This window comes from Callithrix jacchus, chromosome 12, assembly GCF_049354715.1.
Source record: "Callithrix jacchus isolate 240 chromosome 12, calJac240_pri, whole genome shotgun sequence".
Lineage (NCBI taxonomy): Eukaryota > Metazoa > Chordata > Mammalia > Primates > Cebidae > Callithrix > Callithrix jacchus.
The window spans coordinates 81885557-81909957 of NC_133513.1; the positions used below are offsets into that span (position 1 = coordinate 81885557).

Genomic DNA, 24401 nt, shown 5'->3' on the forward strand with positions numbered 1-24401 from the left:
AAGGATATCAGAGGTCGAAGACCAACTTAATGAAATAAAACTACAAGACAAGAATAGAGAAAAAAGGATGAAAAGGAATGAGCAAAGTCTCCAAGAAATATGGGACTATGTGAAAAGACCCAATCTATGCTTGATTGGTGCACCTGAATGTGATAGAGAGAATGAATCCAAGCTGGAAAATACTTTTCAGGATATTATCCAGGAAAATTTTCCCAATCTAGCAAAGCAGGACACTATTCAACCCCAAGTAATACAGAGAACACCACAAAGATATTCCTCAAGAAGAGCAACCCCAAGGCACATAATCATTAGATTCACCAGGATCGAAACGAAGGAGAAAATACTAAGGGCAGCCAGAGAGAAAGACCAGGTTACCCATAAAGGGAAGCCTATTAGACTTACAGCAGATCTCTCAGCGAAAATCCTACAAGCCAGAAGAGCGCGGGGGCCACTATTCAACATACTTAAGGAACAGAACTTTCAGCCTAGAATCTCATATCCTGCCAAACTAAGCTTCACAATTGAAGGAAAAATAAAATCTTTTATGAACAAGCAAGTACTCAGAGATTTTATTACCACCAGGCCGGCTTTACAAGAACTTCTGAAAGAAGCATTATACATAGGAAGGAACAACCAGTATGAGCCTTTCTAAAAATATACCAAAAAGTAAAGAGCATCAACATAAAGAAGAATTTACATCAACGAATGGATAAAATAGCCAGTTAACATCAAATGGCAGTAACCCTAAATTTAAATCGACTAAATCCCCCAATCCTCTTTGTTTTTGATGATTTTTCCCTCTGAGGTAAGCAGCCCTCTTTCTTTATAAATGGCTCCATGTACATGGGCTGTAGCAAAGGCATATCAACTATCCGTGTAGATATTGACAGTTTTTCCCTCTGCCCAGTCCAAGGCCTTTATCAGAGCTATGAGTTCTGCCTTCTGGGCTGAGGTCCCGTGTGGGAGAGGCTGGGCCCAGATAACCCACTCTAGGGTGACCACAGCTGCCCCAGCATACCTGACTCCCTTTACCATGAAGCTGCTTCCATCTGTATACAATACCTCTTCCAGGTTCTGCAGAGGGACGTTGGTGATATCCGGTCACGCAGTGTGGAGGACATCTATTGTCTGTTGGCAGTCATGTAAGGGCTCCTCTGGCTTGCTGTCAGGTAGCAATGTGGCAGGGTTTAAAACTGTGGTCTTTAAGAACTTTATGCGGGGCTGATCCGAAAGTAAGGCCTGATATTAAACTATGCAGGCGTTTGACATCCATTTTCCCGGGGCTCCACGGAGTAGTGACTCCACCGCGTGGGGAGCTACCAAGTTTAACCCCTGCCCCAAAGTCAGCTTGTCCGCCTCCTTGACTGATAAGGCTGTGGCCACCACCACTCTTAGGCAAGCTGGCCATCTGGAGGCTACGGGGTCAAGTTTTTTTGAGAGGTAGGTGACTGGCTGGGACCAGGGTCCCAGAGTTTGGGTGAGCACCCCCTTAGCGACTCCCTGTTTTTCATGCACAAACAACTGGAAAGGTTTAGAGATGTCTGGCAAGGCCAAGGCAGGGGCCGCAGTCAGGGCAGTCTTGAGCTTGTCAAAAGCCCGTTGCTCTACCTCTGTCCATGTCAAGGGCTGATTTCCTCCAGTGCAGGCATACAGGGGCTTGGCTATCTCAGCAAATCCCAAAATCCATAGTCTGCAGTATCCTACTGCCCCAAGGAATTCTCAAACTTGGCGTTTTGTGGTGGGGGTGGGTATTTGCAGCACTGCTTGGATTAGGCTGGGTTCCAGTGCCCGGTTGCCCTTCTCTATAATATAGCCCAGGTAAGTAACTCTCGGCTGGCAGAGTTGGGCCTTTTTAGCTGAGACCTGGTACCCCAAAGTCTGCAGTGTTTTTGATAATTACTGAGTGGTCTCTTTACAGGCCTCCTGGGTTTTTGTAGCCAAGAGTAAGTCATCCATGTATTGGAGCAGGGTACATTCTGGGAACTTAGCTCGGAAAGCTGCAAGGTCTTGGCTCAATGCCTCATCAAACAGCGTAGGGCAATTTTTGAAACCCTGTGGCAGTCTCATCCAAGTGAGTTGCCCAGAAACCCATGTATCTGGGTCAGTCCATTCAAAAGCAAATATGGGCTGGCTGATGGGAGCCAGCGGTATACAAAAGAATGCATCTTTTAGGCCCAGGACCATGTAGTGGAGGTGGTCCGGGAGCAATAGACTCAGGAGGGTGTACAGGTTCGGAACTGTAGGATGAACAGTTTCCACTCATTTGTTTACCTCCCTCAAGTCCTGTACAGGTCGATAGTCCTTTGTGCCTGGTTTTAGGATGAGGAGTAAGGGAGTATTCCAGGGGGACTTACAGGTAGTAAGGATTCCTCCTTTTAGAAGTCTGGTTATATGTGGAGCAATTCCCCGTCTAGCTTCCTGGCTCATGGGATATTGTCATACCTGGACTGGAGTTGCCATTGCCAATAGCTGGACCATGACCGGGGTATGGTGACTTGCCAAGCCTGGGGGATTTGTCTCAGCCCATACTCCAGGTACCTTTTCTTGAAACTGGCAGAGGAGGTCTGATGTTGGCGGTTGATCTGCTTCTGAGGATAAAGCTTCCTGCAAGAGATACTCATCTGATAGAGCACAGATGAGGATTTTCTGAGGTGGCCCTGATGTCAAGGGGGGAGGAATTGAGAGGCAAGCCTGACTCTAGCAGAAAGAAATATTTGCTTGAAGTTTGTGGAGTAAATCCTGTCCTAGGAATGGGTATGGACACTCTGGAATAACAAAAGAGGAGTGGGTGACAGTACAATTTCCCAGATCAACGAGTCGGTTGGTGGTCCAAGGGCTTGATGTGGTTTTTCCTGTAGCTCCCTGAATAATTGTTTTTCTGTTGGACAGTGGTCCCAATGGCTGAGTAAGGACCGAGTGGGCTGCTCCAGTTTCGACCAAGAAACTGACAGGTGTGCCCCCAACTTTCAAAGTGACCCTGGGCTCCTGGGGGCTTAGTTGATAAGAGCCCGGGGTCTGTCAGTCCCAGGTTTCTAAGCTGAAAATGGCCTTTGGCTGTCTCTCCTGTATTACCCCTCGACTCCTTCTTTCTGGACATTCCTTCCTCCAGTGTCCCTCTCTTTGGCAGAATGTGCATTGGTTAGGCCCCAGCTGGGGCCTCTGTCTCCTAGGGACTCTCTGCTGGATTTCTGGTTCCCTTGAGATAACTCAGGTTTCCTGACCTCCAATGGAGGCATAGGTTTCCTGGAGAGCTGCTATTACTGCCCTAGTAACTCTCTTATCTTGTTTGGCTTCTAAGGTGTCTCTATTGTTAAAAACTTTTTAGGCGATCTCCAACAACTGAGTTAGATTCATTCCCTGGAACCCCTCTAATTTTTGCAACTTTCTTTTGATGTCTGGGGCTGACTGGGAAACAAAAGCCAGATTGATGGCCCGCTGATTTTCCAGGGCCTCAGGGTCAATAGGTGTGTAGGTGCGGTAGGCGTCCTGTAGGCGCTCAAGGAAAGCGGCTGGAGGCTCCTGCGGACCCTGGGTCACAGTCCCTACCTTGGAGAGGTTGGTGGGTTTTTGGGGTGCCCCCTTAATTCCCTCTAATAAGTACCAGTGAAAATTGGTCAAAGCCTAAATGCCCACTGAGGTGTTTGGGTCCCATTGGGGCCTGGTGGAAGGGAAAAGTTCATTAATTTGTTCCTGGCGGTCTTGCACTGACCCTCCCCCTGTCCCAAGTATTGCTTTATGGGCTTCTTATCTAATTCTACTTCTTTCCTCCGTGGTAAACAACACCAGGAGCAGCTGCTGACAATCATCCCAGGTTGGACGGTGGGTTTAAAAAACTGACCCCAGGAGTCCTGTGAGTGCCTGGGGCTTTTCAGAAAATGGAGGGTGTTGTGCCTTCCAGTTATACAAGTCACTAGAGAAAAAGGGGATATGAACAGAGAAAGGGTGGCCCCGGCTGCTGCCGTCTGCGGGAGGTGCCTCCCGGAGGGGCAACAGCTCTGGCGGGTGTGGGGCCCCGCTTCGAGTGTGGAGAGGAGACAAGGGCTGGTCATTAGTACTGTCCAGGAAGGGGTGTTGGGACCCTGCCCCTGAAGGCCGAGAATACGGTGGAGGCAACTCTTGATCCTCGGCAGGGCCTGGAAGAACAGCCGGTGCTGAGGGGCTCTTCTTTGGGCCTGCTAGCATAACCACTTTATACATTTTTCAGCACACTTTATACATTTCCAGCACACTTTATACATTTTTCAAGCCAAGGAGGGGGGTGCTGGTTCAGCCTCAGCCATTGATCGATGTATGGAAATTGCTCAGGGTGGCCTGGGGACCCTGACACAATGTTCCAGACAGCCTGAGTTATCTTGGGGTCATAAGTCCACGTATCTGGCCAGCCTACCCCAAAGCCTGGCCACTCTAACTCACAGAGGGTCCGAAGCCTCTGTGGGGTTAGTTTAACACCATACTGGCCAGAGAACCCTATTTTAAAGTTTTCCATCATGCATCGAATGGGGGTGCATGGTCAGGACTGAGACGAGCCCATTTGGTTCTTTTTTTTTTTTTTTTTTTTTTTCAGTTTTAAATTTTTCCTTGAGAGATTTTACTAATTTAAGACTGGCTTTACTGAGGACTTGAACTAACAATTTTGCAGCTTGGGGGTGGGGGGAGGCTGTGCTAACAAATAATTTGCACTACTAAGAGTTAGAAAGCTTTTCTTAAAGCCAGTTTTTAGATGCAAATGCTACACTCTGAGGCAGGTTTCTGCCTGAAAGCTGGGTGGGGCTGGCAGCCGGCAGAGGAGGGAAAAAAATGCTTTTTGTGTCAGTTTAAACTGAGCTCCAAGCCACTGCTGGGCCGGCTGCGAGTTCCCTGCCCGCAGCTTTTTGTCACCTTTACACAGGGACCCTGAAAAGCATTTAATTCCTGTCTCCCTCTTTTTTTTTTCACTCTCTTCTCTGTCTCCTCTCTCTCTCCCTATTTCCTCTCCCCTCTCTCTTTCCCTATTTCCTCTCTCCTCTCTCTTGCTTTCTTTTCCTTTTTTTTGGGACTTTTGCTTACTACTCATGTCTCTCTCTGTGGTATAGCCAATTTTGAAAAGCCTCCAATTCAAATTTTGCCCTCTCTAAAGCAGGTTTAAGTAAGCCCTCCACAGCCAGGTCCTGCAAGGACCAGACAATTGATTTGGTGGGTCTGTCTCTAGTCCTATCCAAAGGAACAGGGGATAAGGGCCAGGGTAAGGTGGCGGTCTCTCTCTCCACAAACCACAGCTGGCGAGAATAAGCTCTATGAAGGTTTACTGCTGCTCAGGCATAATCCTCCCGATTATAGGCTCTCCTATCCAAAGCCTGTGGAAAAGTGTGGATATGGCAAAAGAGATGAACTAACAGATCAACTGGGTGTGTATTTTGTACCCACCACAATTCATAGAGTGAGCAAAAGAGTTGCCAATCTGTCTTTAGTGGTTTATGGCACCCGAATTCCCAACAATTGGGATGATGCCAGTATGCTTCCCTGTAATACATCACCGGGCACTGCCCATAACAACATTGGACACTTTTCTGACAGAATAGGCAGTTACCAGTTTTCCATCCCAATCTGACAAAGAGCTCTCGTAGACCCTGATCTAGGACTTTGTTTCCTACAACCCCAAAGAAACTGCTTCCAAGGTGCCGAGGGCACAACGGCCTTCCTGACGTGGACTCAGACCCAGCACAGGCAAAAATACTCTTTTCCCGGTGGAGGTGGTTGGGAAAATTTACAAGCCACAATGATCATAACAAGGAAGAGAATAAAAACAACTAAAGTTAAGACTATCTGCCACATGGCGGAGAAAGAAAGAATGAGGCCTCAGTGATAGAAGAAGAAGATGAGAAAGAAGGAGAAGAGAGTAATCTCTGCAGGGGTATAATCAATAAAAGTTCCCTGCATCCAGTGGTTCATCAACCACTGTAATATATCCCCTACTTCAAGGAAAGATGGTCTGAACCAGTGTATGTCTGCTAGCAGAAGTCCAATAAAACTAACAAATTTACGGATGAGACAGAACCACATGAAAGAGTGACAAACAAGGGATGGGAGCCTCCCAGAGGAGACCACTCAGTTGCCTTCTCAGCCACACCCCTGGAGGGGTCTTTCAGGTGCATCTTGGCTAAGGTGTACCCATATAACCCCCGGGCCTGGTCACCTCAGGATGGAAGTCCGAGTAGGACAGCTCTGAGGTGAATCACCATTATGCCTTATGATGCTCCCGTGGAACCATGGGTGGAGGCCCACTCAAGTCCCATGGCTGAAAGCCATGGGACTAAATATATACACACACTCTCTCTCACTCACATGGAGGCTACAGAAAACAATCGAATGCTGACACCCACTATGCCAGCTACGGAAGCTGATACCCACTATACCAGCTACCAGAAGGCTGCCACCCTCTATGACAGCCACCAGAAGCCTCAAGCAACGTCTCGGTGAGGCTTGCCAGGTCAGAGTTGCAATGACTCGTCAGTCCCCCAACTCAGGTCCTTTTTCCCAGATTCCAAACCAAACCTACCTCCGGAGGCTTTTAGGACCCTTAAGAATTTTGGGTGAACGTCGGCCAGGTGGGTGCTCTTCCGCAGTGGCACTCCGGGGCCCTGAGACAGCTCAGGGGGCTCCTCCCCAAGAGGCTCCCAAGGAGGGAGCAGCTGCCCGGGCGAGACTCTGAGATGGATGGCTTTTGTCTGGTGGTGAAAAATAAAAATATCTTGCTGGGGCCTCCAAAATGTTATATCAAAGCGAGCACAGAAAGTCGAACACCAGAACAAAAGTAGGACAAATTGCAGGGTTTATTGCCGGCGACCACGGAGGACTCACGTCTCTCCAACCCATGGCCCCGTAAAAGAGGGTGACAAGACCTTTTATACTCATAAAATCATCTTGGGGGTGAGGGGAGAGGATGGGGTGAGGGGCTTCACACATTCCGAGGACCAGTAGATTCAAATCACCTTCTGGGTGGAGAGGACGGTGAGGGGGTTCCGGACATTTCGAGAGCCAGGGGACTATTTGACATTCTGATTGTCATTTAAGGGGTTCACAGATGCTGAGATTAACATTCGTTTACACATCATCTGGGTAGGGGTGGGATCCATAGATTTTTATTTACTTGGCGCCAGGATGGAATTATCTGGGGGTGCTTACTCTGGTAAACAAAGGCCAGCAATTCTGGCATTTACAGATAAGAGAAGGTATGCAGCTTTACCTCAATTTGCATCCTGCAAATGATCTAGCAATTTACAAAAGCCAAGGTTGCGAATGATCCAGGATGGCCGATCGATAACAGCTCGGGATTGCAGCTCTCAGTCAAAGGGCAGAGAACTAGAGGATGCCACACTTTCAGACAAATTCTGGTCACTCACAGAGCAGAAGATCCCCAGTGGAGGAACCACACGGGTCACCAGCGCAACTCTTGCGGCCGGCGCAGCGGTTTCACCAGCATCTTGGCGTGGCAGCTCTTGGAGCAGAGTAAACAGGGCTGGCTCCCCTTCTGACCGAGGCTTGGAGGACCCACACGGGCCGCCAGCGTGACTCTTGTGGCCAGCGCAGCAGCTTCTCTGGCACCTCGGTGGGGCAGCTCTCAGAGCAGAGTAAATACGGCCGGCTCCCCTTCTGACCGAGGTTTGGAAGACCCACACGGTTCCCCAGCACAACTCCTGAGACCGGTGCAGCATCTGTGATGGCACCTCAGCACAGCAGCTCTCGGCGCAGAGTAAACGAGACTGGTTCCCCTTCTGACCAAGGTTTGGGGCCTAGGGAAGGCAGAGTCGCCCATTACAGACACAAAAAGGAAGCCAGACAGGAGAATCCTGGGCAGAAAAGCACCATCAGTCTTAACGCCGCTGTTCTGGCCCTGGGAACTAACAACTTGGACGTCCAATCGAGAGACCTAATCTGAAAGTTGGTAATTTCAAAGACAACAGGAGGATGGAACAAACCAGCATAAAAAGGCTGAGAATACTCAAAATCAGAACGCCTCTCCCTCTAAAGATCATCACAGTTCCACAGCAATGATGGAACAAGGCTTGACAGAGAACGAGCGCATCCCAATGACAGAATCACTCTTCAAGGAATGGATAATAAGAAACTTCTGTGAGTTAAAAGAACATGTTGTAGCCCAACGTAAAGAAACTAGGAACTTTGAAAAAAGGTTTGATGAAATCCTATTGAGAATAGACAACTTAGAGAGGAATATAAATGAATTAATGGAACTGAAGAATACAATACAGGAACTCCGAGAAGTATGCACAGGTTTAAACACTCGAATTGTTCAAGCAGAAGAAGGGATATCAGAGGTCAAAGTCCAACTTAATAAAAGAAAACAAGAAGACAAGATTAGAGATAAAAGGATAAAAAGGCAAGAGCAAAGTATCCAAGAAATGTGGGAGTATGTGAAAAGACCAAATTTATGTTTGATAGGTGTACCTGAATGCGATGGAGAGAATGAATCCAAGCTAGAAAATACCCTTCAGGATATTATTCAGGAAAATTTTCCTGATCTAGCAAAGCAGGTCAATATTCAACCCCAGGTAATACAGAGAACACCACAAAGATATTCCTCAAGAAGAGCAACCCCAAGGCACATAATCATTAGATTCACCAGGGTTGAAATGAAGGAGAAAATACTAAGGGCAGCCAGAAAGAAAGGTCAGGTTACCCACAAAGGCAAGCCTATCAGACTTACAGCAGATCTCTCAGCAGAAACTCTACAAGCCAGAAAGAGTGGGGGCCAATATTCAACATCCTCAAAGAACAGACCCTTCAGCCCAGAATTTCATATCCAGCCAAGCTAAGCTTCACAACTGAAGGAAAAATAAAATCTTTTATGAACAAGCAAGTACTCAGAGATTTTATTACCACCAGGCCTGCTTTACAAGAGCTTCTGAAAGAGGCATTACACACAGAAAGAAACAACCAGTATTAGTCTTACTAAAAATATACCAAAAAGTAAAGAGCACCAACAGAAAGAAGAATTTTCATCAACGAATGGATCAAACATCGAGTTAACATCAAATGGCAGTAACCCTAAATTTAAATCGACTAAATCCCCCAATCAAAAGACACAGCCAAAACCCAATGGCATGTTACATCCAGACCTGTTTCACATGCAAGGATACACAAAGACTCAAAACAAAGGAATGGAGAAAGATTGACCAACCAAATGGAGAGCAAAAATAAATAAATAAATAAATAAATAAAAAGCAGGAGTTGCAATTCTCACAGCGGATAAAATAGATTTTAAAGCAACAAAGATATAGTGGTAAAAGGATCAATACAACAACAAGAGCTAATGATCCTAACACCCAGATACATAGAGACTTAGATTCAATGAGACAGAAAATTAATAAGGATATCAAGGACTCGAACTCAGATCCGGAACAAGTAAACTTAATAAATATTTATAGAGCTCTCCACTTCAAATACACAAAATATACATTCTTGTCAATACCACATCATAACTACTCATAGGTTTAAATGAAACATTGATTGGCCATTATTAATACCCATTTTTTTTTTCAGAATAAAGCAATATTTCCATTCAACCTCCCTCTCTCTCTTCCTCTTTCTTTCTCTCCCTTACTCATTTTTTTTTCTTTCCTTCTCAAAAAAAAGAAATCAATTTGTAAACCTCTAGATCCAGGTCGGCAATGTCTCTCTTATTGCTTGAATTCCTTCCTTCCCTCCCTTCCTTCCCTCCCTCCCCCCCTTCCTCCCTTCCTTCCTTCATCCTTCCTCCCTCCCTTACTCCTTCCCTCCCTTCCTGCCTTCCTCCCTTCCTCCTTCCCTCCCTAAAAAAAAAAAAAAGCCAAGGTTAGCAGTCATTGTGAGGAGAATGGAAACAGTTTTGTTCTTTATAAAATGGCATTGTACAGGTTCTAACTCTAGGTCAGCTATACCACAGAATAATATAAGTATATTAGTAGTGCTTGATTTTCAAAATTTTAAGCATTTTCTATTGGTTTTCTACCGTAACATCCTTCTGTGACAGATGCATATGCACACAAACAAGCACACGTACACCTCCTTTCCCACATCTTTCCTTCCCAGTATCATATTGCAACTTTGGTTAGATTAATAATAGGTATTTATAATATTACATAAAAACTATTCACAAAGGAGCCACGTCTTGCTTTACAACAGCCTTAACTTTTTTTGTACTTTTTCATTTTTTTTCCTGAAGTTAAAGGAAACAAACAAAACAGTTGTTTTATTCTATTGTTTCCTTAAGTGCTTATAACTATCTTAGCTCCAAACTCTCCTCTAGGTAAATAAATCTTTCAATATTTTTAAGCTGTAGGGAAACTGCCAGTTTCACATTTCTATGGAATTCACTGTAGAACTGTTTGCCCCACTCATACCTAGACTGTTTATTCTTGTAGGAGCCAAAGGAAAACTTCCCCTTTACTCTCTGAAGGTTCATGAAAATCAACTGACAAAAAGCAGGTTAGTTGGAGAGAAAGCATACAAGCTTATTTGATCCTAGCTTTATGTGACATGGGAATGACCTTCAGAATGAATATCCAAAGATACAAAAAAAAATGTGCAGTTTTATGCTTAGGTTCAACAAAGTATGGCAGCCATATAGAAATACAACTGGGCAAAAAAGGGTATGACCTAATGGTATTACACTGCATGGGAAAACCCAGCAAGGCTTGTCTGTTTAGACTCTATTTGGCCTCTCCGTGCAGCATTCCTTTCTTCTGGGTCTGAGGAAGGACCCTCTCTGGAATGGGGGTCTTACGGCCTACCACCAAACAAAGTAAGTCAGATGGGTTCCTTTCATCCAGTTTACACAGAAAGGCAGAAGGGAGTTAAGAGTAATATTTTTAGGTTCTATGGCTGGCTTTGAAGAAAAGGGGTTCTGGTTTCTATGACTCACTTTGGGGAAAAGGGATTCTAGTTTTCAGCTAGCCTTGGAGGAGAAGGAGAGGACAGAGACAGGAGAGCCAGAGAGATCAGATAGAGCTGCTTCTGAGGTGTGTTCACTTTGGGGTATCATGTTCTGAGCCTCTACACTCTCTAGGCCTGCTGCCAAAGTACCAAGTCCGTTTTCACCTTCATCTGGGCTTTCCCTCCCCTCTCTTGTAGGGAGTCTCTTGCATTGGAGCCTGTCTTTCCTAACTCCTATTCCTTCTTTTGCCTATGTTTACTCCTAGATTCTGATGAAGCATCTTCTCTCAGCTTCTTGAGGAACCATGCATGCACATTTTTTATCTACATGTAGGAAAATATCTTTATTCTATCCTCACAATTATAGGCCAAGGTGGGCAGATCACCTGAGGTCAGGAGTTCAAGGCCAGCCTGGCCAACATGCAGGAACCCTGTCTCTACTAAAAATACAAAAATTAGCTGGGTGTGGTGGTGGGTACCTGTAAGCACAGCTGAGGCAAGAGAATTGCTTGAACCGAGGAGGTGGAGGTAGCTGTAAGCCAGGATCTTGCCACTGCACTGCAGCCTGAAAAAAAGAAAGTTTCCCCTCTGATTGCTTTGGTTAATGATTTTAGTTGACAATTATAACAGAAACTAACATTTACTTATTACTGCAGACATTATTCTAAGGACAGCTCATGTATTCTCTCATTTCATCCTCCCAACACCACAGTGAACCTGTAGTGTTGTAATTCCCAATTCACAAAACCGAAGCAGAGACATTCAATGATTTTCCCCCGAGTTTCATAGCATAAAAGTGGAGGCTGATTTCAAATCCAGATAGACAGACATTACCACCCATGTTTCTAATCATCTATTTATTTATTCAACAGCTACTTCTGGAATGCTTGCCATACCATGCAACGTGCAGGTAGTTTGGCAGGGACTGGAGATGCAGCAATAATTCAAACTAAAGTCCCCTGTCCTGTTGAAGCTAGATAACTGCTCCTTACAGTGGCCTGCGAATTATACTGATATAAGGCAGAGCAAAGATGGGGGTGCTTTGTAAATGTGTCCGTCTCCCAGTTGTACTCCCTTGACGTCATAAGAGGAAGTTTCACAAAGAGGAAGTTCTTCTAACTCACTGCTACCCAGCTGGGCTTGGCTCTTACTTAAGATTCCTTTCCCCGTAAACAGTCCTGCCAGTTGCACTTTCTAGTTTCACTTTCCCATTTGTAAGGTCAGCTGAAAGGAAACGAAACAAAAAAAAAAAAAAAAAAAAAAGGCCATTTATATATTCAGGTCTCTTTAGCATTCATTGGAGGCAGAAGAGGAAGATTTCTGAAGAGTGCAGCAGCCTGAACGGCAGCCCTGCTGAACAGCTGAGAATTGCACGGCAACCATGAGGTAAAGATTTTCCCTTCCTATCGGATTGTTCAGTCAATTTCTCAGTCAATCTCATCCACTGCAAATCCTGAGTAGCTGTGCTACCAAGGAGGGCCAGCTCCGTTTTAGTGTTTGTTTACAGCCTTACTATGCCTTTACCTCTGTCTGCTGTAAATCTGTCTTACTAATGCTGGTGTCTCCCCTCCTAAACAATTTTCTGCTTCACACTGGCAGGTTTCCCAAATTCATCTCCAGAACTGCTCATCTGGGTAACTGAGTTGTGAACAGAGAAAGAAGGCAGCAGAGAGGGAATGTTTCATCAGCCTGGTGTGTCAATTGAAGATGGGTCTGAGGGAATTGCTCTTGTGCACTGTCCCTCTCTTATTTCATATTTGAAAGGATTAAGTTTATTTCATATTTGAAAGGATTAAGTTGGGTACTGGTAGTAAAATTATTTAACAAAAGGGTTTTTTTCAGCAGATACTGTTAAAGATATACATAGAATAGCAAACCCCACTTCCTGCTAAGGTGAATTTTTACATTTAATGTAGTCTTTCATCTCAGATTTGCACAAGGGCTGGTAAAACTAATTATTTTCACCCCAAAATGCTACTGATTGGCTAGAGTCCTCCTGAGTATGAATTAGAGATGGAGTGCTTGGAGAAAATATTTCTCACCTTTGACATTCCCTTCTATTTCCAAAACATGAGACTGCCCTGGAGAGGAAGTATTAGCTCATTGAGTAGGAAGGAACTGTTTTTTCCAGTTTGAGGGTGGGGTGGTGGGACATGATTGCTTAACCCTCATCCTGGGAGATCTGGGATCCTGTGTTACCAACCCCAGTGCTCACTTCCTGTGAGATACCTTGCCCTTCTTCTGTGAGGTTCCTGATCTTTCTTTTTGAAATGATATTATTTCCTGCTAGTCTAAATGTCTGCCTGACTTAAAAAAAAAGAAGATTTGAGATATTTACAGATTTCTTTTTCTGTAGTAGCCCAGAATCTATAGAACCCTTTTCTTATTTCTTAGAATTTTAGTATGGTCTTATCTTAGAATGTTTCCCATTGTGATACAGACCTATCAGTCCTTCTCACTTTCCTTAATTCTTTATCTATCATGACTTTCACTTGGCATTGCCCTTGTACTCTAAGACAGTGGTTCTCAAAATTAAGCATGCATAAAAATTGCCTGGACAACTAATTAAGGGCAGAGTCCTAGGGTCAACTCCCTAGAGATTCTCATTAAGAGGGTCGGGGTTGGAGTCTGAGCATGTGTGTGTCTAAAAGACTTCTCAGTGATTCTGAGACTGCTTTAAGAAACTGTGGTGGTAACATTAATTTTGAGCTTGGCTGATAATGTTACTGTGGCTTTTATCCAGATATGAGGCAAAGGAAGAAATTGTTGTTGTGTATATCACTAGAACTTCTATAGGTATCAGAAGAATAAGTGCTCACAAGCCAGAGCCCAGGAAGCAAGTGTCTGGCACCAACTTCCCTGACTTAACAGTGGAAATAAATCCCAAGATCAAGCAGTGAAGTGGGATGACTTTTAAATGGCTGCTCAAAGGGATTTTACCTAAGTATGTATATTAAATGTGTCTATCCTGCAAATGTACAATTGACTATATGTTTTATATAGTGGAGATAATCTCAACTCTATTTATTTTCTTTGTTTCTTTTGTAAAAGGAGCTAAGGAGTTCATGTATTAAGGGAATCTTTCCATAACCTCACTAAGAATAAAAATAGATCTGTTTGGACATGAGTTTTTCAGGGGGAATGCTGCTTCCATTAGGATGCCAGATACCAAGCCAAGCACCCTCTCCTGGGCTTCTGCCCCTGGGGTTAGTTGCATCAGGAGACTTAGACAACCTGGCTCTTTGCTAAAACCTATTTGGAGCTTTGAATGGAAGGTAAGTCCTTCCTACAAACTCCTACCTATTTTCCCTCCTATTTTGGTCATTTGGTTGTTTTTTTTCTGCTTGGGATAGGTAAGTCTCCATTTGTTTCAAGAAACAGAGATGAGCAGGAACTGATTTAAGGTTCCTAAAGTGCCTAATAGGACCATGGATAGGACTGTAGTGACCCCAGGATGATCAGTACAGGACACTGGGGAGCTTAGAGGGCTCAGACCCTGTGTTTTCTCCATGTGCATCCAAGTCACACTCTCTACTGCATTCATTACAGCATATGATGAGTCCTCAGAATATGGCCACCCTCAGACCCTAAGCATGTGCAGTATACCTCCTGACACCTGAAGACTCACTCCAGCTTCCTTGCTACCTCTCAGTTCCATTTCTAGCTTCCACTCAAGTTTGGGTGCTCATCCCTGTTCCCAATCAAAATGGAGGTGGGAAGGAGTGATATAAAAAGTGGGAGAGAGAAGGGCAGTTAGAAAGAGGGGGCAAGTAATCTTCTATCTAGACATATATCTCAAAAGTGATCCTGCCACATTACATGACATTCTATTGGTTGTGTAAGAAGCCATACTATTTAGAAGTATAACTCCTGATAGGAGGATTGATTTACAGATACCACACAAAAAAAAATTACATGAGAAAAAGCAACATTAGAGACTCCCATACACAGACAGTGTTGAGAAATAATTCTATAACTTATGGAATGCTATTCATCTCCAAAGTAATTTGAAGTACAGGTTTTTGCCCATTTGTCTGTTTGCTGGCTTTTTTTCAGTTGTTCTTTTTTTTTTTTTTTTTTTTTTGGCTTGGTTGGTTTTGGTTTATTTATTTATTTGGAGGACCAACACTGAAGGGAATGGAAAATCTTTCCAGGAGAGTTGTAAGGGTACCATAAAGAAAAAAGAGCTCTTTCAATAAGAAAAGGAGCTAGTGGCCTTGTGAAGCCTTCCGTGTAGCCATACTTCTTGCCCCTTGTTATTAAAGCAAATTCCAGAAGAGAAAAATAAAATTTCATAAAAAATTAAAACAAGTATAAAATTATTAATAGAGAAACTCAATGAGATGTGTTAAGAACAGAAATCACCAGTCTAAGAAGTGGAGGTATGAGAGGGGGAAAATAGAAAAAATATGTATATTTTTTATTCCAAAATAAATGTTTAAGACATTGCTACTGTAAACAGTAATTGAAATTAAATGGGAGAATAATACAAAAGCAGAGAAAATGAGTAAAAATTAAGAATGGTTGAAAATAAGATTCAAATGGTTAAAATGGAAAAATTCAACAGAAAAAAATGAGAATGTAGCATGTTAAAGTAATAAACTAATACAAAATAAAACAAATCTGATAAAAGCTCAGAAAGTTGGAATAGACAAAATAAATGTATATATTAAAAGCTGAAATAGAAAGAAAATTAAAAGTGATAAAGATTTCTTTAAAGGCAAATAAAGGAGAACTAGGTAATTAAGAATATCAAAGATAAAATGAAGCTGCATTTCAGAGGGATGAGAAATTAAAATCAGCATGGCAAAACACCAAAAGAATAAAAAATTATAAAGCTAAAATTTTCAAAGTACAACAGTAAACCTAGGGAAAAATAAAGAACAGAAACAAAAAACAATGAAAAAGACTTGCTTCTTTAAAACTGCACAAATAAAACAAAGTCTCCATAGAAGCCCTCAAGAGCAGAGGCAGAGCTATTTAACAAAAACTGCCTTTTTTTTTTTTAACAAAACTGCCTATTCATGAAAACCTACCCAAAGACTAAGAGAACAACCCACTGCCCTCACCCTAATTCTTCTGCTGCCCACAGTCCCTAAACTCCTGCTGCCACATGCAGGAATTAACAATAAGCCAAAACATATTATGGAAAGAAAAGAAGGAGAGTTTCTTTTTTTTTATTGCATTTTAGGTTTGGTGGTACATGTCCAGAACATGCAAGATAGTTGCATAGGTACACACATGGCAGTGTGTTTTGCTGCCTTCCTCTCCTTCACCTACATTTGGCATTTCTCCCCAGGATATCCCTCCCCAGCTCCCCCCGCCCACTTTCCCTCCCCTATTCCCCCCAATAGACCCCAGTGTGTAGTCCTCCCTTCCCTGTGTCCATGTGTCCTCATTTTTCATCACCCGCCTATGAGTGAGAATATGCGGTATTTCATTTTCTGTTCTTATGTCAGTTTGCTGAGAATGATGTTCTCCAGATTCACCCATGTCCCTACAAAGGACACAAACTCATCATTTTTGATTGCTGCATAATATTCCATGGTGCATATGTGCCACATTTTCCCAGTCCAGTCTATCATTGATGGGCATTTGGGTTGCTTCCAGGTCTTTGCTATTGTGAACAGTGCTGCAATGAACATTCGTGTGCATGTGTCCTTATAGTAGAACGATTTATAGTCCTTTGGATATATACCCAGTAATGGGATTGCTGAGTCAAATGGAATTTCTATTTCTAGGTCCTTGAGGAATTGCCACACTGTCTTCCACAATGGTTGAACTAATTTACACTCCCACAAGCAGTGTAAAAGTGTTCCTATTTCTCCACATCCTCTCCAGCATCTGCTGTCTCCAGATTTTTTAATGATCGTCATTCTAACTGGCGTGAGATGGTATCTCAATGTGGTTTTGATTTGCATCTCTCTAATAACCAGTAATGATTAGCATTTTTTCATATGTTTGTTGGCCTCATGTATGTCTTCTTTTGTAAAGTGTCTGTTCATATCCTTTGCCCATTTTTGAATGGGCTTGTTTGTTTTTTTCCTGTAAATCTGTTTGAGTTCTTTGTAAATTCTGGATATCAGCCATTTGTCAGATGGGTAGACTGCAAAAATTTTTTCCCATTCGGTTGGTTGCCAATTCAGTCTAGTGACTGTTTCTTTTACCGTGCAGAAGCTGTGGAGTTTCATTAGGTCCCATTTGTCTATTTTGGCTTTTGTTGCCAATGCTTTTAGTGTTTTGGTCATGAAGTCCTTGCCTACTCCTATGTCCTGAATGGTTTTGCCTAGATTTTCTTCTAGGGTTTTTATGGTGCCAGGTCTTATGTTTAAGTCTTTAATCCATCTGGAGTTAATTTTAGTGTAAGGTGTCAGGAAGGGGTCCAGTTTCTGCTTTCTGCACATGGCTAGCCAGTTTTCCCAACACCATTTATTAAACAGGGAATCCTTTCCCCATTGCTTGTTTTTGTCAGGTTTATCAAAGATTATATGGTTGTAGATATGTTGTGTTGCCTCCGATGCCTCTGTTCTGTTCCATTGGTCTATATCTCTGTTTTGGTACCAGTACCATGCTGTTTTGATTACTGTAGCCTTGTAGTATAGTTTGAAGTCCAGTAGTGTGATGCCTCCCACTGTGTTCTTTTTGCTTAGAGTTGACGTGGCTATGCGGGCTCTCTTTTGGTTCCATATGAAGTTCATGGTGGTTTTTTCCAGTTCTGTGAAGAAAGTCAATGGTAGCTTGATGGGGATAGTGTTGATTCTGTAAATTACTTTGGGCAGTATAGCCATTTTCACGATATTGATTCTTCCTAACCATGAACTTGGAATGTTTCTCCATCTGTTTGTGTCCTCCCTTATTTCATTGAGCAGTGGTTTGTAGTTTTCCTTGAAGAGGTCCCTTATGTTCCTTGTAAGTTGTATTCCTAGGTATTTTATTCTTTTTGTAGCAATTGTGAATGGCAGTTCATTCTTGATTTGGCTCTCTTTCAGTCTGTTATTGTTGTATAGGAATGCTTGTGATTTTTGCACATTGATTTTATATCCTGAGACTTTGCTGAAGTTCTTTTATTCGTGTTAACAGCCTTTAGGAGGAGGAGAATTTTATTTGCCATGCTCCCATTTCTTAACATCTAAATCTATGTTTCATAGTGTCCAACTTTCTGTTTTTCCCTACAGTGAGAACACAAAGCATTCCTTGGAGAGCAGCCTACGGCATCTAAAATGCCATTTTACCTGGAACTTGATGGAGGGAGAAAAATCCTTGGATGATTTTGAAGACAAAGTATTTTATCGGACTGAGTTTCAGAATCGTGAATTCAGAGCCACAATGTACAACCTACTGGCCTATCTAAAGCACCTCAAAGGCCAAAACGGGGAAGCCCTAGAATGCTTACAGCAAGCCGAAGAGTTAATCCAGCGAGAGCATGCTGACCAAGCAGAAATCAGAAGTCTGGTCACCTGGGGAAACTATGCCTGGGTCTACTATCACATGGGCCGACTCTCAGATGCTCAGATTTATGTAGATAAGGTGAAACATGTCTGTGAGAAGTTTTCCAGTCCCTACAGAATTGAGAGTCCAGAGCTTGACTGTGAGGAAGGGTGGACACGGTTAAAGTGTGGAGGAAACCAAAATGAAAGAGCAAAGGTGTGCTTTGAGAAGGCTCTGGAAAAGAACCCAAAGAACCCAGAATTCACCTCTGGACTGGCAATAGCAAGCTACCGTCTGGACAACTGGCCACCATCTCAGAATGCTATTGACCCTCTGAGGCAAGCCATTAGGCTGAGTCCTGATAACCAGTATCTTAAAGTTCTCCTGGCTCTAAAGCTTCATAAGATGCATAAAGAAGGGGAAGAGGAAGGTGAAGGAGAGAAGTTAGTTGAAGAAGCCTTGGACAAAGCCCCAGATGTAACAGATGTACTTCGCAGTGCAGCAAAGTTTTATCGAAGAAAAGATGAGCCAGACAAAGCTATTGAACTGCTTAAAAAGGCTTTAAATTACATGCCAAACAATGCTTACCTGCATTGCCAAATTGGGTGCTGCTATAGGGCAAAAATCCTCCAAGTAATGAATCTAAGAGAGAATGAAATGTATGGGAAAAGAAAGTTACTGGAGCTAATAGGACATGCTGTGGCTCATCTGAAGAAAGCTGATGAAGCCAATGATAACCTCTTCCGTGTCTGTTCCTTTCTGGCCAGCCTTCATGCTCTAGCAGATCAGTATGAAGAAGCAGAGTATTACTTCCAAAAGGAATTCAGTAAAGAACTTATGCCTGCAGAGAAACAGCTGCTCCATTTGCGGTATGGCAACTTTCAGCTGTATCAAATGAAGTGTGAAGACAAGGCCATCCACCACTTTATAGAGGGCGTAAAAATAAACCAGAAATCAAGGGAGAAAGAGAAGATGGAAAACAAGCTGCAAAAAATTGCCAAAATGAGACTTTCTAAAAATGAAGCAGATTCTGAGGCTTTGCATATCTTAGCATTCCTTCAGGAGCTGAACGAAGAAATACAACAAGCAGATGAAGAAGACTCTGAGAGGGGTTTGGAAACTGGAAGCCTCATCCCTTCAGCATCAAGCTGGAATGGGGCTGAATAATAGAGATGTGGTGTCCATTAGGCTACTGCTGAAAGGGAGCTGAAACTCCTCCACCAAGTTGGTATTCAAAATATGTAATGACTGGTATGGCAAAAGATTGGACTAAGACACTGGTCATACCACTGGATTGACGCCTGAATTGCTGGGTCTTGGGAAAGCTCAAGGAGTTATGAGAGAGGGACCAGACTGGGAGGTAGGTCCAGGGGTTTGGTGAGAGTTATTTCTCAATTGACTTCTTGAGCGAAGCTTGAACTGTAACATTTGCTTAGTCACCTTTAGTGGAGTAATCCATTGGGCTTGTTTCTATGTTTGTATAAAGCAGCCAAATCCCTCACATGTAATATTGAAGTCCATTTTTCAGTGTTGTTCCATACTTGGAGTTATTCTGGATCCCAAAGAGGTTAGTCCTAATGTGCTGAGTTCATCGAAAAGCTGGGGGACCAAAGTCCAACCAGGGCTCGGTATCCCCGCCTTTCACCTCTGCCTCCTTCCTCCTCCTTCCAAGCCTATCATCAATCTTGAGTATTCTATAGTATGTGAATTCAAGTGCCTGATTAATTGAGGTTGCAACATCGTTTGAGAAGAGAACAGAGAACAGGAAAAGACATAGCTAGAAGCAATGGGTACAAAAAGCAATGTGTACAAGACTTTCAGCAAGTATAGAGAGAGTTCACCTACACTCTGCCCTCCTTATAGTCATAATGTAGCATGTAAAGAATGAAAAGGGATTCTGTATAATACGCTAGAAACCAACATACTGTATTTCTTTAAAACCTGTGTGAAAAAATAAATGTTCCATCAATAGGGACAGGGAAAAAATAAGCAAAAGAGAGAAAGAAAGGAATACTGGTTTATCTTTGTAGATTGTAATTAGAGGGAGAAATTTTCAGTATTTTAGCCACTATTAGGAACATTTTATTTATTATTATTATTATTATTATTTGGTAAAATGAAGATTGACTTTGTTCAAATGCTTCGATGAACCTGGTTTGAGATAATAGGAAAGCAACAAAATGGGGGAACCTGGTGACTAAGGGCCTAGTGCAAGGTCTTGTGAAATACCATTGTTAATAGATGGTGGGGATCCCCCCCATTAGAAATGTTGTATATTAAGTGATATAAACACTTCTTTTAACTCTGAAAATCTTCATAGAAATCACAAAATTCACGGTATGCTGGAAACAATTGGGATTTTCTAGGTGGATACTGAATGGCCTAGACATCAAAGTTGGTGTGAACCAAAATAGCGTCAGCTCACCCAGCATGAAATCATCAGCCACGCTCTGGGTTGGAAATGTTTGCCTGTTGGAATTAATTTAAGTTTAAGTATATATATTAACATTAATCGTGGAGCAATTAAAACAATAAAAATTCAAGGTTTTTTAAAGTTAAAAATTCTAACAACTGTAACAATGGTTTTTGTGTTATTTTCTGTATTAAAAATCTTATTGCATGCATTTGAGGTCATCAGTGTGCACAATTTATATTCCTGAAAAAGTCATACATTTTCATTCATACATTAATAAATAAATAATGATAAAACATAAAGCAGTGAGCTGGTTCATCTGGAATTTTGCTGCACTTTAAATCTTTCAGACTCCGCTTTAAGAGTCCAGGGCTTCTGATAACAGTTGCCATCTCCCACCTGCTACCATTGACCTACATGAACACAGACACTCTGCCTCCACCTTGATGGTGGGTGGGCTGCTGCCATTTTCTTTGTTAAATCTTGTGCTTTTGTCAAATTTTCTCTATTCTGACCTCTATTATGAGAAATAAGTTTTACTGATCCCATCTTATGCCCCATCTTGGACATGGTCCAAATGTGTGTTAGAGTCTTCCCTATTAAGTAAAGAATAGGAAGAGACACGAAGCCCTGAAGTCTCTGTTGCTTTTAAAGAGGCCTCTAGCGGAAAACACAAATCATACCAACTGCAAAGGTAAACTCATTTCATGGGATCGATATGGACAAGTGTATATTTCAGGGGAAAATCGAGCTCATCTTGCCTGAGTAAATTAATCTGGTGCTTGGGAAGCAACACCACACATATTCTGAGTGGAAGGTTAAAACAGAGAAGTATGTTGAGCTTGGGAGAGGACCACTGACCTGTGTGTGCTAAAGATGGATGTATGTAGTCTTGTCTTTACATGTCCTGCCACCAATCCCTTCCGGAATAGGACCCTGAGTGGGAAAACACCAGGTAGGGTAGAAAAGGGAAACATAACATGTTATACTTAATATGTATTTGAGGACTTAAAGTTAACAAATGATTGGAAAACAATAAAGAAAAACAGGTACATAGCTCCTATTTGCTGAAATATCACTATCCAGAAATAATAAGTGGAGTTACATTAATTGGGCTTGACTTGTAATTCCCTGCCTTTTAACCACATTTCCCAGGGCAGGACATTTGACTCCCTTCATATATTCAAGTACTGAACACAACAAGCCCCTAGTAGATGTCTCCTACATGCTAATGAACACATCTGTCAGAGTTATCTGATCACATCTGCTACTTGTGTAGCTTCAGCACTCATATCCGTCAATGACCATTGCCCCTAAAACTGCCTTCAATACATTTCACATTCTCTGTATTTGATTTCCACCTTGAGAGTACTAATATCTCTGCCAAGAATGTGTTCAAGTGTGTTAATGCCAGTGAAAGAGTAAGAAGAATTCCTCTTATCTCTGTTGGTTCCAAGTAGTTCTTACTTATTTCTCAGCCTCAGAGTCCTCAGTGGAAAAGATTCATCAACTTCTGCTTGTCTTTCTCCATAGAGCTCAGACACAGTCCCTGGGGATGGCTGACCTTGAGTCATGCTCCACTTTCACCTTCCTTCATACCCAATGTCAACTGACACATCCAATGCAACTGGATCCAGTGCAACTGGAAGACTGGAAGTATTAGAATCCTGATTATAACACAGATAGGCCTTGTGTTAGGATGCCTACCATATGTGCAATCAACCTTGGATGCCAACCTGAGTGTTGTAGTTTCCAACCTGGTGCTATATGTGCCCATTTCCTCATTTCCTCCATTTGCCCAATCGCTGATTTTGGAAAAAAGACTAACTTACACTCATGTGTAAGAAATTTTCCCTATTATCAATAGGGATGAGTGCAGCTACCTCATTGCTGATTATCTACACCTTCTAGGGAGGCTCCAAAAAGGGAAACTGATTAAAATCCTTAGATGTACCTAAGCGTATGTACCTATAAGAAGGGCATTCTCAGCCCTATATGGGGCCTCCCTTCAGCTGCTTTATAGACTTAAGACTAGAGAAGAGACCAGAGGCAGGATTTGTTGGAAGCCTGTGGAAACAAATCCCAAACAGTTCTGCCTCTCCTCTGGTCCTCTGCAGGCTGCTATTGAAAAGGGAGCTACCAAACAGTTGAACAATACATATCAACCCCAGAGTCTTGGTTTATGTCTCACTTGTTTTGGAAACATAATGAGTCAAAGTTTGTGTTATTTCTGAATTGGGTAAAATGTAAAAATATATAGTAAATTCTACCCTGAACTTGGAAATTCCTGAAACCCTTCTAGAGACTTGGAAATTGGCTTCAGTGTGTTTATACAGATAAAATCTAATTAAATATTTGAAAAGTCTTTCTATTACCTTTCCAGCATCCTGGATATCCCAAGTAAATGAGCCTATTTATATTTTGCTTTTGATTTACAGATATTACACAGCAGAGACACTGTGATATAAAAGGTATAAACCACTGAGCACACATTTTCCTCTTTCTCATTTTTAAATTAAACTTACTAATTGGTCATTAAGTACTACATTTAAAAACCTAAACCTAGGCCAGGCGCGGTGGCTCATGCCTATAATCCCAGCACTTTGGGAGGCCAAGGTGGGTGGATAATGAGGTCAAGAGATCAAGACCATCCTGGTCAACATGGTGAAACCCTGTCTCTACTAAAAATACAAAAATTAGCTGGGCATGGTGGCACATGCCTGTAGTCCCAGCTACTCGAAGGGCTGAGGCAGCAGAATTGCTTGAACCCAAGAGGCGGAGGTTGCGGTGAGCCAAGATTGCGCCATTGCACTCCAGCCTGGGTAACAAGAGGGAAACTCCGTCTCAAAAGAAAATAAAAAAACCTAAACCTGGCAGGGTACAGCAGCTTATACCTGTAATCCCAGCACTTTGGGAGGCCGAAGAGGGTGGATCACCTGAGGTCTGGAGTTCCAGACCAGCCTGCCCAATATGGTGAAACCCCGTCTCTACAAAAAAAAAAAACAAAAAAAATTAGCCAGATGGGGTGGTGTGCACCTGTAATCCCAACAACTCGGGAGACTGAGGCAGGGAAATCACATGAACCCAGGAGGTGGTGGTTGCAGTGAGCCGATATGTCGCCACTGCACTCCAGCCTGGGTGAGAGAGGGAGACCCTGTCTCAAAAACAAACAAACAAACAAAGGTCAAATCTACTTGTACATTTTTTTAGTTAGTGAAAAAGCCTACATAAGTTGGAGTTTTAAAACATATGTATAAAAGTATGTAATGTATCTTTTAATTGTTGGTTAAGGAAAACTAGTGTTTAGTAGAATATTTTAAAATGTGGAAACATTTTAAATAATGAGTAAGGCTTTTAGGTTATGGAAAAAAGTTGATTTGTCTCAGTGTTAAAAAGGAAATTATTATTTCCACCAGCAAGATATGAGAAATATTGTTTCCAGCATCTTCACCAATACTGAATATTACCAGTCTTTAATTTTTGTCAATCATATTTCCAAAAAAGGCACTGGCGCATAGATCACAGGTAACTAAAATGTTCAAGTATAGAATCTGTATGATGGAAATCCTCTCCACACCCAGAATGCTAGTTTTCTCACCTCTCTCTCTCTCTCCCCACCTCCTCTCTCTTCCTTTTTCTCTTCTCCTTTCTC

The 24401-nt window shown here is 42.5% G+C and overlaps 2 protein-coding genes and 1 long non-coding RNA gene across 3 annotated transcripts in view; 1 reads left to right on the plus strand and 2 right to left on the minus strand.

Annotated features, from left to right (window-relative positions):
* The window catches only part of LOC103796745 (uncharacterized), a 73443-nt gene that overhangs the window by 19793 nt on the left and 29249 nt on the right, over positions 1-24401 (minus strand). Inside the window, exon 5 of the long non-coding RNA XR_013524995.1 lies at positions 21611-21685. This is a non-coding gene — a long non-coding RNA (uncharacterized LOC103796745). The remainder of the gene's footprint in view (positions 1-21610; positions 21686-24401) is intronic.
* Positions 4946-11906, minus strand: LOC144576456 (uncharacterized). The gene is made up of 3 exons (XM_078345974.1): positions 11805-11906; positions 11388-11473; positions 4946-7769 (listed from the first exon to the last, which is right to left on the minus strand). Exon 3 carries the CDS (start codon positions 7689-7691, stop codon positions 7320-7322), a length of 372 nt encoding a protein of 123 aa, XP_078202100.1. The 5' UTR covers positions 7692-7769; positions 11388-11473; positions 11805-11906; the 3' UTR covers positions 4946-7319.
* On the plus strand, positions 12208-21051 carry IFIT2 (interferon induced protein with tetratricopeptide repeats 2). Its single transcript, XM_003734483.5, has 2 exons — positions 12208-12294; positions 18084-21051. The coding sequence occupies exons 1-2, from the start codon at positions 12290-12292 to the stop codon at positions 19501-19503; spliced, it is 1425 nt and encodes a 474-aa protein (XP_003734531.2). The 5' UTR covers positions 12208-12289; the 3' UTR covers positions 19504-21051.

Bases quoted from the DNA above. Each gene is read 5' to 3' on its own strand.
- LOC144576456 (XM_078345974.1), bottom strand. From the start codon at position 7,691: ATGCTGCACCGGTCTCAGGAGTTGTGCTGGGGAACCGTGTGGGTCTTC.